General features: G+C 49.0%; 1 protein-coding gene across 16 annotated transcripts in view; it reads left to right on the top strand.

Moving 5' to 3' along the window:
• Positions 1 to 18114, top strand: part of LOC110511365 (nucleoporin SEH1) — a 114313-nt gene extending 96199 nt beyond the window's left edge. For 10 of the 16 annotated variants that reach the window (XM_036973251.1, XM_036973252.1, XM_036973250.1 and 7 more), the window contains 7 exons: positions 577 to 796; positions 1682 to 1854; positions 4294 to 4413; positions 11460 to 11575; positions 12728 to 12854; positions 12967 to 13025; positions 15520 to 18114. In XM_036973251.1, coding sequence (XP_036829146.1) covers positions 577 to 796; positions 1682 to 1854; positions 4294 to 4413; positions 11460 to 11575; positions 12728 to 12854; positions 12967 to 13025; positions 15520 to 15652 — 948 coding nt within the window. In that variant the 3' untranslated portion in view covers positions 15653 to 18114. The remainder of the gene's footprint in view (positions 1 to 576; positions 797 to 1681; positions 1855 to 4293; positions 4414 to 11459; positions 11576 to 12727; positions 12855 to 12966; positions 13026 to 15519) is intronic. The other 6 variants (XR_005042083.1, XR_005042082.1, XR_005042084.1 and 3 more) reach the window with 6 other exon arrangements.

Raw genomic sequence — 18114 nt, 5'->3', positions numbered from 1 at the left:
AGTGATGATGTTGTGGGCCCCTCAATATCTTGATATGATGTGGTGGGGCCCCTCAATGCCTTGATGTGGTGTGGTGGGGCCCCTCGATGTGGTGCCCCCCCCCCCCCCCCAATGTCTTGATGTGGTGCCCCCCCCTCAATGTCTTGATGTGGTGCCCCCCCCCCCCCTCAATGTCTTGATGTGGTGCCCCCCCCTCAATGTCTTGATGTGGTGCCCCCCCCCTCATTGTCTTGATGTGGTGCCCCCCCCCTCAATGTCTTGATGTGGTGCCCCCCCCCTCAATGTCTTGATGTGGTGCCCCCCCCCTCAATGTCTTGATGTGGTGCCCCCCCCCTCAATGTCTTGATGTGGTGCCCCCCCCCCCTCAATGTCTTGATGTGGTGCCCCCCCCCCCCCTCAATGTCTTGATGTGGTGCCCCCCCCCTCCTCAATGTCTTGATGTGGTGCCCCCCCCCTCAATGTCTTGATGTGGTGCCCCCCCTCAATGTCTTGATGTGGTGCCCCCCCCACCCTCAATGTCTTGATGTGGTGGCTCTCCCCCTTAATGATGTTATTTTCTCTCCTCCTGCTGTCCAGTTCATCAAAGTCCAGATCCGTCAGGACCTGGCTCTGGATGTATCAACGGCCCCAGCAGACCGGAGCCTAGCCCCCCTTCCTCCTCAGACTGCTAGCCCCATGCCCACCGCCATGCTGCCCCCTGCAGGCCAACCCCCCCTGACCAGGACAGCTCCAGCCACGGTAGAGATCAGTAACCGTACCATCGTGTTTCCTGCCACGCCCTCAGGAGAAACCTCAGGTAGGAGACACTCTGGCTCCCAGCCTTACTCAGCGTTGGGACATATCTATAATCTCAGCGTTGGGACATATCTATAATCTCAGCGTTGGGACATATCTATAATCTCAGCGTTGGGACATATCTATAATCTCAGCGTTGGGACATATCTATAATTTCAGCATTGGGACATATCTATAATCTCAGCATTGGGACATATCTATAATCTCTGACTCCCAGCGTTACTCAGCGTTGAGACATATCTATAATCTCAGCATTGGGACACGTCTATAATCTCTGACTCAGCGTTGGGACATATCTATAATCTAAGCGTTGGGACATATCTATAATCTCAGCATTGGGACATATCTATAATCTCAGCATTGGGACACATCTATAATCTCAGCATTGGGACACATCTATAATCTCAGCATTGGGACACATCTATAATCTCAGCATTGGGACACATCTATAATCTCAGCATTGGGACACATCTATAATCTCAGCATTGGGACACATCTATAATCTCAGCATTGGGACACATCTGTAATCTCAGCGTTGGGACACATCTGTAATCTCAGCGTTGGGACACATCTATAATCTCAGCGTTGGGACATATCTATAATCTCAGCGTTGGGACATATCTATAATCTCTGACTCAGTGTTGGGACACATCTATAATCTCAGCGTTGGGACATATCTATAATCTCTGACTCAGTGTTGGGACATGTCTATAATCTCTGACTCCCAGCGTTACTCAGCGTTGGGACATATCTATAATCTCTGGAGTTTGCAGTTGCCAGTCAATAGCCCTATTTCCCCTGTAGATAATACGAAATGCTGTGTATGTTCTTGAAGAATGTTCCTGTTTCCAGTGTTTTGATCTAAAGCCGTCTCTTCCTTCGTCAGAGTCCTCTGTGGAGGTGGAGAACAGAGGAGAACAGGTGAGGTGGTACCTGTCTTCCTTCGCCCCTCCCTATGTAAAGGGGGTGGACAGCAGTGGGGATGTGTACCGGGCCACCTACACAGCCTTCAGATGTCCCAGAGTCTCTGGAACCCTGGGAGCATACCACAAGATGCAGGTGATTACTCTATCTCTACCCCTACCTATGACTTTATTAGGGTTACTGACCACCCAGCTTTACCCAGTCACACCCCTGGTACCCAGAACATATCTTTATTAGGGGGGTTACTGACCACCCAGCTTTACCCAGTCACACCCCTGGTCCCCAGAACATATCTTTATTAGGGGGGTTACTGACCACCCAGCTTTACCCAGTCACACCCCTGGTCCCAGAACATATGTTTATTAGGGGGGTTACTGACCACCCAGCTTTACCCAGTCACACCCCTGGTCCCAGAACATATCTTTATTAGGGTTACTGACCACCCAGCTTTACCCAGTCACACCCCTGGTCCCAGAACATATCTTTATTAGGGGGGTTACTGACCACCCAGCTTTACCCAGTCACACCCCTGGTCCCAGAACATATCTTTATTAGGGGGGTTACTGACCACCCAGCTTTACCCAGTCACACCCCTGGTCCCCAGAACATATCTTTATTAGGGGGGGTTACTGACCACCCAGCTTTACCCAGTCACACCCCTGGTCCCCAGAACATATCTTTATTAGGGTTACTGACCACCCAGCTTTACCCAGTCACACCCCTGGTCCCCAGAACATATCTTTATTAGGGTTACTGACCACCCAGCTTTACCCAGTCACACCCCTGGTCCCCAGAACATATCTTTATTAGGGTTACTGACCACCCAGCTTTACCCAGTCACACCCCTGGTCCCAGAACATATCTTTATTAGGGGGGTTACTGACCACCCAGCTTTACCCAGTCACACCCCTGGTCCCCAGAACATATCTTTATTAGGGGGGTTACTGACCACCCAGCTTTACCCAGTCACACCCCTGGTCCCCAGAACATATCTTTATTAGGGTTACTGACCACCCAGCTTTACCCAGTCACACCCCTGGTCCCCAGAACATATCTTTATTAGGGTTACTGACCACCCAGCTTTACCCAGTCACACCCCTGGTCCCCAGAACATATCTTTATTAGGGGGGTTACTGACCACCCAGCTTTACCCAGTCACACCCCTGGTCCCCAGAACATATCTTTATTAGGGGGGTTACTGACCACCCAGCTTTACCCAGTCACACCCCTGGTCCCCAGAACATATCTTTATTACGGAGGTTACTGACCACCCAGCTTTACCCAGTCACACCCCTGGTCCCAGAACATATCTTTATTACGGAGGTTACTGACCACCCAGCTTTACCCAGTCACACCCCTGGTCCCAGAACATATCTTTATTAGGGGGGTTACTGACCACCCAGCTTTACCCAGTCACACCCCTGGTCCCCAGAACATATCTTTATTAGGGGGGTTACTGACCACCCAGCTTTACCCAGTCACACCCCTGGTCCCAGAACATATCTTTATTAGGGTTACTGACCACCCAGCTTTACCCAGTCACACCCCTGGTCCCCAGAACATATCTTTATTAGGGTTACTGACCACCCAGCTTTACCCAGTCACACCCCTGGTCCCAGAACATATGTTTATTAGGGGGGTTACTGACCACCCAGCTTTACCCAGTCACACCCCTGGTCCCCAGAACATATCTTTATTAGGGTTACTGACCACCCAGCTTTACCCAGTCACACCCCTGGTCCCCAGAACATATCTTTATTAGGGTTACTGACCACCCAGCTTTACCCAGTCACACCCCTGGTCCCAGAACATATCTTTATTAGGGTTACTGACCACCCAGCTTTACCCAGTCACACCCCTGGTCCCCAGAACATATCTTTATTAGGGGGGGTTACTGACCACCCAGCTTTACCCAGTCACACCCCTGGTCCCCAGAACATATCTTTATTAGGGGGGGTTACTGACCACCCAGCTTTACCCAGTCACACCCCTGGTCCTAGAACATATCTTTATTAGGGGGGGTTACTGACCACCCAGCTTTACCCAGTCACACCCCTGGTCCCCAGAACATATCTTTATTAGGGGGGTTACTGACCACCCAGCTTTACCCAGTCACACCCCTGGTCCCAGAACATATCTTTATTAGGGGGGTTACTGACCACCCAGCTTTACCCAGTCACACCCCTGGTCCCCAGAACATATCTTTATTAGGGGGGTTACTGACCACCCAGCTTTACCCAGTCACACCCCTGGTCCCCAGAACATATCTTTATTAGGGGGGGTTACTGACCACCCAGCTTTACCCAGTCACACCCCTGGTCCCCAGAACATATCTTTATTAGGGGGGGTTACTGACCACCCAGCTTTACCCAGTCACACCCCTGGTCCCCAGAACATATCTTTATTAGGGGGGGTTACTGACCACCCAGCTTTACCCAGTCACACCCCTGGTCCCCAGAACAATGTGTCTTTGGTCAATAGGATGTCCTGTAGGGCTTTGACCATGATGGTGTTGTTGATGTCTCCTCTCCTCCTGTTGATCTCCTCCTGTTGGTGTCTCCTCCTCTCCTCCAGGTGCCCATCACCTTCCTGCCCAGGGACCGAGGGGACTATGCTCAGTTCTGGGACCTGGAGTGTCACCCAGTGGCTGAGCCTCAGCACAAGACCAGGATACGCTTCCAGCTCTGTGGCACTGTGGGTAGACTGTTATAGGACATCATTATACTGCCAGGAGACTGTTATAGGACATCATTATACTGCCAGGAGACTGATATAGGACATCATTATACTGCCAGGAGACTGTTATGGGACATCATTATACTGCCAGGAGACTGTTATGGGACATCATTATACTGCCAGGAGACTGTTATAGGACATCATTATACTGCCAGGAGACTGATATAGGACATCATTATACTGCCAGGAGACTGATATAGGACGACATCATACTGCCAGGAGACTGTTACAGGACATCATTATACTGCCAGGAGACTGTTACAGGACATCATTATACTGCCAGGAGACTGTTACAGGACATCATTATACTGCCAGGAGACTGTTATAGGACATCATTATACTGCCAGGAGACTGATATAGGACATCATTATAGTGCCAGGAGACTGTTATAGGACATCATTATACTGCCAGGAGACTGATATAGGACATCATTATACTGCCAGGAGACTGATATAGGACGACATCATACTGCCAGGAGACTGTTACAGGACATCATTATACTGCCAGGAGACTGTTACAGGACATCATTATACTGCCAGGACACTGTTACAGGACATCATTATACTGCCAGGACACTGTTACAGGACATCATCATACTGCCAGGAGACTGTTACAGGACATCATTATACTGCCAGGAGACTGTTATAGGACATCATTATACTGCCAGGAGACTGTAAAGGTAGACTGTTATAGGACATCATTATAGTTATAGGACATCATTATAGTGCCAGGAGACTGTAAAGGTAGACTCTTATAGGACATCATTATACTGCCAGGAGACTGTAAAGGTAGACTGTTATAGGACATAGGACATCATTATAGTTATAGGACATCATTATAGTGCCAGGAGACTGTTACAGGACATCATTATACTGCCAGGAGACTCTTATAGGACATCATTATACTGCCAGGAGACTTTTATAGGACATCATTATACTGCCAGGAGACTGTTATAGGACATCATTATACTGCCAGGAGACTGTTACAGGACATAATTATACTGCCAGAGACTGTTACAGGACATCATTATACTGCCAGGAGACTGTAAAGGTAGACTGTTATAGGACATCATTATACTGCCAGGAGACTGTTATAGGACATCATTATACTGCCAGGAGACTGTTATATGACATCATTATACTGCCAGGAGACTGTTATAGGACATCATTATACTGCCAGGAGACTGTTACAGGACATCATTATACTGCCAGGAGACTGTTACAGGACATCATTATACTGCCAGGAGACTGTAAAGGTAGACTGTTATAGGACATCATTATACTGCCAGGAGACGGTTACAGGACATCATTATACTGCCAGGAGACTGTTACAGGACATCATTATACTGCCAGGAGACTGTTATAGGACATCATTATACTGCCAGTAGACGGTTACAGGACATCATTATACTGCCAGGAGACTGTTATAGGACATCATTATACTGCCAGGAGACTGTAAAGGTAGACTGATATAAGACATCATTATACTGCCAGGAGACTGTTGCAGGACATCATTATACTGCCAGGAGACTGTTATAGGACATCATTATACTGCCAGGAGACTGTAAAGGTAGACTGTTATAGGACATCATTATACTGCCAGGAGACTTTTATAGGACATCATTATACTGCCAGGAGACTGTAAAGGTAGACTGATATAAGACATCATTATACTGCCAGGAGACTGTTGCAGGACATCATTATACTGCCAGGAGACTGTTATAGGACATCATTATACTGCCAGGAGACTGATATAGGACATCATTATAGTGCCAGGAGACTGTTATAGGACATCATTATACTGCCAGGAGACTGTTATAGGACATCATTATACTACCAGGAGACTGTAAAGGTAGACTGTTATAGGACATCATTATACTGCCAGGAGACTGTTGCAGGACATCATTATACTGCCAGGAGACTGTTATAGGACATCATTATACTACCAGGAGACTGTAAAGGTAGACTGTTATAGGACATCATTATACTGCCAGGAGACTGTTATAGGACATCATTATACTGCCAGGAGACTGTTACAGGACATCATTATACTGCCAGGAGACTGTTATAGGCTGACATCATACTGCCAGGAGACTGTTACAGGACATCATTATACTGCCAGGAGACTGTTATAGGACATCATTATACTGCCAGGAGACTGTAAAGGTAGACTGTTATAGGACATCATTATACTGCCAGGAGACTTTTATAGGACATCATTATACTGCCAGGAGACTGTAAAGGTAGACTGATATAAGACATCATTATACTGCCAGGAGACTGTTGCAGGACATCATTATACTGCCAGGAGACTGTTATAGGACATCATTATACTGCCAGGAGACTGATATAGGACATCATTATAGTGCCAGGAGACTGTTATAGGACATCATTATACTGCCAGGAGACTGTTATAGGACATCATTATACTACCAGGAGACTGTAAAGGTAGACTGTTATAGGACATCATTATACTGCCAGGAGACTGTTGCAGGACATCATTATACTGCCAGGAGACTGTTATAGGACATCATTATACTACCAGGAGACTGTAAAGGTAGACTGTTATAGGACATCATTATACTGCCAGGAGACTGTTATAGGACATCATTATACTGCCAGGAGACTGTTACAGGACATCATTATACTGCCAGGAGACTGTTACAGGACATCATTATACTGCCAGGAGACTGTTATAGGACATCATTATACTGCCAGGAGACTGATATAGGACATCATTATAGTGCCTAGAGATTGTTATAGGACATCATTATACTGCCAGGAGACTGATATAGGACATCATTATACTGCCAGGAGACTGTTATAGGCTGACATCATACTGCCAGGAGACTGTTACAGGACATCATTATACTGCCAGGAGACTGTTACAGGACATCATTATACTGCCAGGAGACTGTTACAGGACATAATTATACTGCCAGGAGACTGTTATAGGACATCATTATACTGCCAGGAGACTGATATAGGACATCATTATAGTGCCAGGAGACTGTTATAGGACATCATTATACTGCCAGGAGACTGTTATAGGACATCATTATACTGCCAGGAGACTGTAAAGGTAGACTGTTATAGGACATCATTATACTGCCAGGAGACTTTTATAGGACATCATTATACTGCCAGGAGACTGTTATAGGACATCATTATACTGCCAGGAGACTGTTACAGGACATCATTATACTGCAGGAGACTGTTATATGACATCATTATACTGCCAGGAGACTGTAAAGGTAGACGGTTACAGGACATCATTATACTGCCAGGAGACTGTTACAGGACATCATTATACTGCCAGGAGACTGTTACAGGACATCATTATACTGCCAGGAGACTGTTACAGGACATCATTATACTGCCAGGAGACTGTTATAGGACATCATTATACTGCCAGGAGACTGATATAGGACATCATTATAGTGCCAGGAGACTGTTATAGGACATCATTATACTGCCAGGAGACTGTAAAGGTAGACTGTTATAGGACATCATTATACTGCCAGGAGACTGTTATAGGACATCATTATACTGCCAGGAGACTGTAAAGGTAGACTGTTATAGGACATCATTATACTGCCAGGAGACTTTTATAGGACATCATTATACTGCCAGGAGACTGTTACAGGACATCATTATACTGCCAGGAGACTGTTACAGGACATAATTATACTGCCAGAGACTGTTATAGGACATCATTATACTACCAGGAGACTGTAAAGGTAGACTTATTGGACATCATTATACTGCCAGGAGACTGTTATAGGACATCATTATACTGCCAGGAGACTGTTACAGGACATCATTAAACTACCAGGAGACTGTTATATGACATCATTATACTGCCAGGAGACTGTTACAGGACATCATTATACTGCCAGGAGACTGTTATAGGACATCATTTTACTGCCATGAGACGGTTACAGGACATCATTATACTGCCAGGAGACTGTTATAGGACATCATTATACTGCCAGGAGACTGTTATAGGACATCATTATACTGCCAGGAGACTGTAAAGGTAGACTGTTATAGGACATCATTATACTGCCAGGAGACTGTAAAGGTAGACTGATATAGGACATCATTATACTGCCAGGAGACTGTTGCAAGACATCATTATACTGCCAGAGACTGTTATAGGACATCATTATACTACCAGGAGACTGTAAAGGTAGACTGTTATAGGACATGATTATACTGCCAGGAGACTGTTACAGGACATCATTATACTGCCAGGAGACTGTTACAGGACATCATTATACTGCCAGGAGACTGTTACAGGACATCATTATACTGCCAGGAGACTGTTATAGGACATCATTATACTGCCAGGAGACTGTTACAGGACATCATTATACTGCCAGGAGACTGTTACAGGACATCATTATACTGCCAGGAGACTGTTACAGGACATCATTATACTGCCAGGAGACTGTTATAGGACATCATTATACTGCCAGGAGACTGTAAAGGTAGACTGTTATAGGACATCATTATACTGCCAGGAGACTTTTATAGGACATCATTATACTGCCAGGAGACTGTTATAGGACATCATTATACTGCCAGGAGACTGTTACAGGACATAATTATACTGCCAGAGACTGTTATAGGCCATCATTATACTACCAGGAGACTGTAAAGGTAGACTTATTGGACATCATTATACTGCCAGGAGACTGTTATAGGACATCATTATACTGCCAGGAGACTGTTACAGGACATCATTAAACTACCAGGAGACTGTTATATGACATCATTATACTGCCAGGAGACTGTTACAGGACATCATTATACTGCCAGGAGACTGTTATATGACGTCATTATACTGCCAGGAGACTGTTATAGGACATCATTATACTGCCAGGAGACTGTTACAGGACATCATTATACTGCCAGGAGACTGTTATAGGACATCATTATACTGCCAGGAGACTATAAAGGTAGACTGTTACAGGACATCATTATACTGCCAGGAGACTGTTATAGGACATCATTTTACTGCCATGAGACGGTTACAGGACATCATTATACTGCCAGGAGACTGTTATAGGACATCATTATACTGCCAGGAGACTGTTATAGGACACCATTATACTGCCAGGAGACTGTTACAGGACATCATTATACTGCCAGGAGACTGTTACAGGACATCATTATACTGCCAGGAGACTGTTACAGGACATCATTATACTGCCAGGAGACTGTTATAGGACATCATTATACTGCCAGGAGACTGTAAAGGTAGACTGTTACAGGACATCATTATACTGCCAGGAGACGGTTACAGGACATCATTATACTGCCAGGAGTCTGTTATAGGACATCATTATACTGCCAGGAGACTGTAAAGGTAGACTGTTATAGGACATCATTATACTGCCAAGAGACTGTAAAGGTAGACTGATATAGGACATCATTATACTGCCAGGAGACTGTTGCAGGACATCATTATACTGCCAGGAGACTGTTGCAGGACATCATTATACTGCCAGGAGACTGTTACAGGACATCATTATACTGCCAGGAGACTGTTACAGGACATCATTATACTGCCAGGAGACTGTTACAGGACATCATTATACTGTTATAGGACATCATTATTCTGCCAGGAGACTGTTATAGGACATCATTATACTGCCAGGAGACTGTTATAGGACATCATTATACTGCCAGGAGACTGTTATAGGACATCATTATAGTGCCAGGAGACTGTTATAGGACACCATTATACTGCCAGGAGACTGTTACAGGACATCATTATACTGCCAGGAGACTGTTACAGGACATCATTATACTGCCAGGAGACTGTTACAGGACATCATTATACTGTTGTAGGACATCATTATTCTGCCAGGAGACTGTTATAGGACATCATTATACTGCCAGGAGACTGTTATAGGACATCATTATACTGCCAGGAGACTGTTATAGGACATCATTATACTGCCAGGAGACTGTTATAGGACATCATTATACTGCCAGGAGACTGTTATAGGACATCATTATACTGCCAGGAGACTGTTACAGGACATAATTATACTGCCAGGAGACTGTTACAGGACATCATTATACTGCCAGGAGACTGTAAATGTAGACTGTTATAGGACACGTGTCCCCTAATGAATCGACCCTTTTGGATATGGTGTCCCCTAATGAATCGACCCTTTGGATATGGTGTCCCCTAATGAATCGACCCTTCTGGATATGGTGTCCCCTAATGAATCGACCCTTTTGGATATGGTGTCCCCTAATGAATCGACCCTTTTGGATAGTGTGTCCCCTAATGAATACCACCCTTTTGGATATGGTGTCCCCTAATGAATCGACCCTTTTGGATATGGTGTCCCCTAATGAATACGACCCTTCTGGATATGGTGTCCCCTAATGAATACGACCCTTCTGGATATGGTGTCCACTAATGAATACAATCATTTTGGATATGGTGTCCCCTAATGAATACCACCCTTTTGGATTTGGTGTCCCCTAATGAATACCACCCTTTTGGATATGGTGTCCCCTAATGAATACGACCCTTCTGGATATGGTGTCCCCTAATGAATACGACCCTTTTGGATATGGTGTCCCCTAATGAATACGACCCTTCTGGATATGGTGTCCCCTAATGAATACGACCCTTCTGGATATGGTGTCCCCTAATGAATACGACCCTTTTGGATATGGTGTCCCCTAATGAATACCACCCTTCTGGATATGGTGTCCCCTAATGAATACGACCCTTTTGGATATGGTGTCCCCTAATGAATACGACCCTTTTGGATATGGTGTCCCCTAATGAATACGACCCTTCTGGATATGGTGTCCCCTAATGAATACGACCCTTTTGGATATGGTGTCCCCTAATGAATACGACCCTTTTGGATATGGTGGCGGTGGAGGGTGACGATGGCGTGGAGGGGAACGTGGAGGGTGGTGGTGACGTGGAGGGTGACGGTGGCCATGATGATGATGATGTATTTTCAGGGTGTGAAGGTTGGTCCAGCGGTGGCTCCTCAGGAAGCAGACTGTTCTCTGGTGAAGACTGAAGCCTTTAAGACCAGGAGAAGACCTGACCCGGTTGCTGATGGGGGCATGACTGGGTAAGGACTGGCAGTCAGGTCTCACTAGTGATGACTGGGTAAGGACTGGCAGTCAGGTCTCACTAGTGATGACTGGGTAAGGACTGGTAGTCATCTCTCACTAGTGATGACTAGAAAAACAAGGTCGATCCTCCACAGTCCAGAGCACAGTGGAGGATGACTCACAAAACAGGGAGCACTAGTTAGTCAGCTAGTTAACCAGTTAGTTAGTTGGTCTGCTGGCTAACTAGCTGGTTAACGTTCAGATATAGCTCTTGATTTGATCTGAAGGATAACTGGTCACGAAGCTCCGAGCCCCATGGCGGAAGGTTCAGGTAGATGTTCAGGAAGCTCAGAGCCCCATGGAGGAGGAAGGTTCAGGTAGATGTTCAGGAAGCTCAGAGCCCCATGGAGGAGGAAGGTTCAGGTAGATGTTCAGGAAGCTAAGAGCCCCATGGAGGAGGAAGGTTCAGGAAGCTCAGAGCCCCATGGAGGAGGAAGGTTCAGGAAGCTCAGAGCCCCGTGGAGGAGGAAGGTTCAGGTAGATGTTCAGGAAGCTCAGAGCCCCGTGGAGGAGGAAGGTTCAGGTAGATGGTCAGGAAGCTCAGAGACCCATGGAGGAGGAAGGTTCAGGTAGATGGTCAGGAAGCTCAGAGCCCCATGGAGGAGGAAGGTTCAGGTAGATGGTCAGGAAGCTCAGAGCCCCATGGAGGAGGAAGGTTCAGGTAGATGGTCAGGAAGCTCAGAGCCCCATGGAGGAGGGAGGTTCAGGTAGATGGTCAGGAATCTCAGAGCCCCATGGAGGAGGAAGGTTCAGGAATCTCAGAGCCCCATGGAGGAGGAAGGTTCAGGAAGCTCAGAGCCCCATGGAGGAGGAAGGTTCAGTAAGCTCAGAGCCCCATGGAGGAGGAAGGTTCAGTAAGCTCAGAGCCCCATGGAGGAGGAAGGTTCAGGAAGCTCAGAGCCCCATGGAGGAGGAAGGTTCAGGAAGCTCAGAGCCCCATGGAGGAGGAAGGTTCAGGAAGCTCAGAGCCCCATGGAGGAGGAAGGTTCAGGAAGCTCAGAGCCCCATGGAGGAGGAAGGTTCAGGTAGATGGTCAGGAAGCTCAGAGCCCCAGGGAGGAGGAAGGTTCAGGTCGATGTTAAATGTGTGGATGATGTTGTGTGTTCCAGTCAGGAGGAGGCTCTGTGTAGGGGGGTATACGCCCCCCAGGACCACTACTCATTCCCCCCTACCAGGGTAGGGGAGACCAGCACACTGAAGGTCAACATGAGAAACAACTCCTTGGAAACGCATGCGGTGAGCAACACACACACACACAGAATAATTGCATGAACTGTGATGGATGTGATAACTACCCAGAATGCTTTGCATTGCATGGATTTGATGTTGAGCTTGTCTGATGTTGCAGCTGATGTTCCTAACCCCTAAAGAGCCCTTCCACATCAAGCATTCCAAATATTCCCTAAGGTGAGTCCACGCCGCTTGGTGACTGTCATTCCTCTTCTGTAATCAGTGTCCTGGTTAGCCTGGCCACAGAGCTATACCATGACCATAGAAGTTGACCAAGACGGCACAACCAGGCTATGATGTACTGAAAGGCTGTGATTGATGCTGTGTGTGTAACCTGAGTGTGACTTCCTGCTCCTAATGCTGTGGAAACTCAGAGGGGTTCGTCTGAGAGCGTCTGGACAGCAGGTCACTGTGTTGGTCAGGCTCTGGGCCTGAGAGCGTCTGGACAGCAGGTCACTGTGTTGGTCAGGCTATGGGCCTGAGAGTGTCTGGACAGCAGGTCACTGTGTTGGTCAGGCTCTGGGTCTGAGAGCGTCTGGACAGCAGGTCACTGTGTTGGCCAGGCTCTGGGCCTGAGAGCGTCTGGACAGCAGGTCACTGTGTTGGTCTGGGTCTGAGAGTGTCTGGACAGCAGGTCACTGTGTTGGTCAGGCTCTGGGCCTGAGAGCGTCTGGACAGCAGGTCACTGTGTTGGTCAGGCTCTGGGCCCGAGAGCGTCTGGACAGCAGGTCACTGTGTTGGTCAGGCTCTGGGTCTGAGAGCATCTGGACAGCAGGCCACTGTGTTGGTCAGGCTCTGGGCCTGAGAGCGTCTGGACAGCAGGTCACTGTGTTGGTCAGGCTCTGGGCCTGAGAGCGTCTGGACAGCAGGCCACTGTTTTGGTCAGACTCTGGGTCTGAGAGCATCTGGACAGCAGGTCACTGTGTTGGTCAGGCTCTGGGTCTGTGAGTGTCTGGACAGCAGGTCACTGTGTTGGTCAGGCTCTGGGCCTGAGAGCGTCTGGACAGCAGAGTTATCTACTGAAGTAGGTGTGGTGGTGCTGTGTGGCGAATGGCACCTTGCTGCATGTCCGGACTCCTCCCATGGTGCATAGCGTTGTCATTCACACGTCATCGCCATGTGGAATTAACGTTTGTTACTACATTTCTATCACAGTATTTTCTTCAATGTGAGATTTGGAGCTTCCTGTACTGCATCTGTCAGGTGACACTGTTCTATTCTAACAACAAGCTCAAAGTCTGCCCAATCCGTGTTGTCTGCCTCTCAGTCCGTGTTGTCTGCCTCTCAGTCCGTGTTGTCTGCCTCTCAGTCCGTGTTGTCTGCCTCCCAGTCCGTGTTGTCTGCCTCTCAGTCCGTGTTGTCTGCCTCTCAGTCCGTGTTGTCTGCCTCTCAGTCCGTGTTGTCTGCCTCTCAGTCCGCGTTGTCTGCCTCTCAGTCCGCGTTGTCTGCCTCTCAGTCCGCGTTGTCTGCCTCTCAGTCCGCGTTGTCTGCCTCTCAGTCCGCGTTGTCTGCCTCTCAGTCCGCGTTGTCTGCCTCTCAGTCCGCGTTGTCTGCCTCTCAGTCCGCGTTGTCTGCCTCTCAGTCCGCGTTGTCTGCCTCTCAGTCCGCGTTGTCTGCCTCTCAGTCCGCGTTGTCTGCCTCTCAGTCCGCGTTGTCTGCCTCTCAGTCCGCGTTGTCTGCCTCTCAGTCCGTGTTGTCTGCCTCTCAGTCCGTGTTGTCTGCCTCTCAGTCCGTGTTGTGTCTGCCTCTCTGTCCGCGTTGTCTGCCTCTCTGTCCGCGTTGTGTCTGCCTCTCTGTCCGCGTTGTCTGCCTCTCTGTCCGCGTTGTGTCTGCCTCTCTGTCCGCGTTGTCTGCCTCTCTGTCCGCGTTGTCTGCCTCTCTGTCCGCGTTGTGTCTGCCTCTCTGTCCGCGTTGTGTCTGCCTCTCTGTCCGCGTTGTGTCTGCCTCTCTGTCCGCGTTGTGTCTGCCTCTCTGTCCGTGTTGTGTCTGCCTCTCTGTCCGCGTTGTCTGCCTCTCTGTCCGCGTTGTCTGCCTCTCTGTCCGCGTTGTGTCTGCCTCTCTGTCCGCGTTGTGTCTGCCTCTCTGTCCGCGTTGTGTCTGCCTCTCTGTCCGCGTTGTCTGCCTCTCTGTCCGCGTTGTGTCTGCCTCTCTGTCCGCGTTGTCTGCCTCTCTGTCCGCGTTGTGTCTGCCTCTCTGTCCGCGTTGTGTCTGCCTCTCTGTCCGCGTTGTGTCTGCCTCTCTGTCCGCCTTGTGTCTGCCTCTCTGTCCGCGTTGTGTCTGCCTCTCTGTCCGCGTTGTGTCTGCCTCTCTGTCCGCGTTGTGTCTGCCTCTCTGTCCGCGTTGTGTCTGCCTCTCTGTCCGCGTTGTGTCTGCCTCTCTGTCCGCGTTGTGTCTGCCTCTCTGTCCGCGTTGTGTCTGCCTCTCTGTCCGCGTTGTCTGCCTCTCTGTCCGCGTTGTCTGCCTCTCTGTCCGCGTTGTCTGCCTCTCTGTCCGCGTTGTCTGCCTCTCTGTCCGCGTTGTCTGCCTCTCTGTCCGCGTTGTGTCTGCCTCTCTGTCCGCGTTGTGTCTGCCTCTCTGTCCGCGTTGTGTCTGCCTCTCGGTCCGTGTTTCTGCGAACCCGTACATACTTAGTCCATGTTTTGATTTCTTCCTGTTTCTCCCTGCCCTCCAGATCCCAACGCTACATCCACCTGCCAGTCCAGTTCAAACCGGTTGTAACTGGCAACCACTCCAGCCTGCTGTTGGTTCAGACGGATACCAGTGGAAACATCGCTATCCAGCTGACTGGTGAGGCCCTGCCCTGACTGGCCAAGAGGACTGCTGGTCTGGGTCAGTGAGAACTGCTGGTCTGGGTCAGTGAGAACTGCTGGTCTGGGTCAGTGAGAACTGCTGGTCTGGGTCAGTGAGGACTGCTGGTCTGGGTCAGTGAGGACTGCTGGTCTGGGTCAGTGAGGACTGCTGGTCTGGGTCAGTGAGGACTGCTGGTCTGGGTCAGTGAGGACTGCTGGTCTGGGTCAGTGAGGACTGCTGGTCTGGGTCAGGGAGGACTGCTGGTCTGGGTCAGGGAGGACTGCTGGTCTGGGTCAGTGAGGACTGCTGGTCTGGGTCAGGGAGGACTGCTGGTCTGGGTCAGTGAGGACTGCTGGTCTGGGTCAGGGAGGACTGCTGGTCTGGGTCAGGGAGGACTGCTGGTCTGGGTCAGTGAGGACTGCTGGTCTGGGTCAGTGAGGACTGCTGGTCTGGGTCAGTGAGGACTGCTGGTCTGGGTCAGTGAGGACTGCTGGTCTGGGTCAGTGAGGACTGCTGGTCTGGGTCAGTGAGGACTGCTGGTCTGGGTCAGTGAGGACTGCTGGTCTGGGTCAGTGAGGACTGCTGGTCTGGGTCAGGGAGGACTGCTGGTCTGGGTCAGGGAGGACTGCTGGTCTGGGTCACTGCATCTGTAGTGTGGCCCGTACTGGAGCACTGCATCTGTAGTGTGGCCCGTACTGGAGCACTGCTGAAGGTCATATGGAAGAATGAACTATGAAGCCTTTGTCCAATATGGCACCCTAATCCCTAGATAGTGCACTGCTTCGGGCCTGGCAACGTCCCAACGTCTCATTGGTTCCACTCCTGGCAACGTCCCAACGTCTCATTGGTTCCACTCCTGGCAACGTTCCAACGTCTCATTGGTTCCACTCCTGGCAACGTCCCAACGTCTCATTGGTTCCACTCCTGGCAACGTCCCAACGTCTCATTGGTTCCACTCCTGGCAGCGTCCCAACGTCTCATTGGTTCCACTCCTGGCAGCGTCCCAACGTCTCATTGGTTCCACTCCTGGCAACGTCCCAACGTCTCATTCATATATCCCATCCTCTGGGGGTCTGCATGGATCAGACTACAGCTCTATATCCTATCCTCTGGGGGTCTGTGTAGAGCAGACTACAACTCTATATCCTACCCTCTGGGGGTCTGCATGGAGCAGACTACAACTCTATATCCTACCCTCTGGGGGTCTGCATGGAGCTAGCAGACGACAACTCTATATCCTATCCTCTGGGGGTCTGTGTAGAGCAGACTACAGCTCTATGTCCTATCCTCTGGGGGTCTGCGTAGAGCTAGCAGACTACAGCTCTATATCCTCTGGGGGTCTGCATGGAGCAGACTACAGCTCTATATCCTATCCTCTGGGGGTCTGCATAGAGCTAGCAGACTACAGCTCTATATCCTATCCTCTGGGGGTCTGCATAGAGCTAGCAGACTACAGCTCTATATCCTATCCTCTGGGGGTCTGCATGGAGCTAGCAGACTACAGCTCTATAGCCTATCCTCTGGGGGTCTGCATGGAGCAGACTACAGCTCTATATCCTATCCCTGGGGGTCTGCATAGAGCAGACTACAGCTCTATATCCTATCCTCTGGAGGTCTGCGTAGAGCTAGCAGACTACAGCTCTATATATCCTATCCTCTGGGGGTCTGCATGGAGCAGACTACAGCTCTATATCCTATCCTCTGGAGGTCTGCGTAGAGCTAGCAGACTACAGCTCTATATATCCTATCCTCTTGGGGTCTGTGTAGAGCAGACTACAGCTCTATATCCTATCCTCTGGAGGTCTGCGTAGAGCTAGCAGACTACAGCTCTATATTTACCTATCCTCTGGGGGTCTGCATGGAGCAGACTACAGCTCTATATATCCTACCCTCTTGGGGTCTGTGTAGAGCAGACTACAGCTCTATATCCTATCCTCTGGAGGTCTGCGTAGAGCTAGCAGACTACAGCTCTATATTTACCTATCCTCTGGGGGTCTGCATGGCGCAGACTACAGCTCTATATCCTATCCTCTGGAGGTCTGCGTAGAGCTAGCAGACTACAGCTCTATATTTACCTATCCTCTGGGGGTCTGCATGGAGCAGACTACAGCTCTATATCCTATCCTCTGGGGGTCTGCGTAGAGCAGACTACAGCTCTATATCCTATCCTCTGGAGGTCTGCGTAGAGCTAGCAGACTAGAAACATTTGACTGAATTTGATGCCCAGTACAACTTGAAGAGAGTTGGCATGGCTGATGTCATGTGACAGGGTTTACATGGGGTTTTGGTCCGTGGACCTACTGATGAACTCAGAGTAACCTCAGTGCTGGGCCAGGAGGAGGTTTTCCACCATCAACTTGTTCCCTACTTTGGTTTTCTATTAGAAATGGCACACGCTTTAAAAAAAAGCACATGGTTTATATTTTATGTTATTGTGATTTTAAATGAACTTGATAAAATAAAGATTTGTCAAACA

Source organism: Oncorhynchus mykiss, unplaced genomic scaffold (assembly GCF_013265735.2).
Source record: "Oncorhynchus mykiss isolate Arlee unplaced genomic scaffold, USDA_OmykA_1.1 un_scaffold_226, whole genome shotgun sequence".
NCBI classification, from domain to species: domain Eukaryota; kingdom Metazoa; phylum Chordata; class Actinopteri; order Salmoniformes; family Salmonidae; genus Oncorhynchus; species Oncorhynchus mykiss.
The sequence above is the reverse complement of the archived record's forward strand: the minus strand, read 5'-3'. Positions and strand labels throughout refer to the sequence as shown.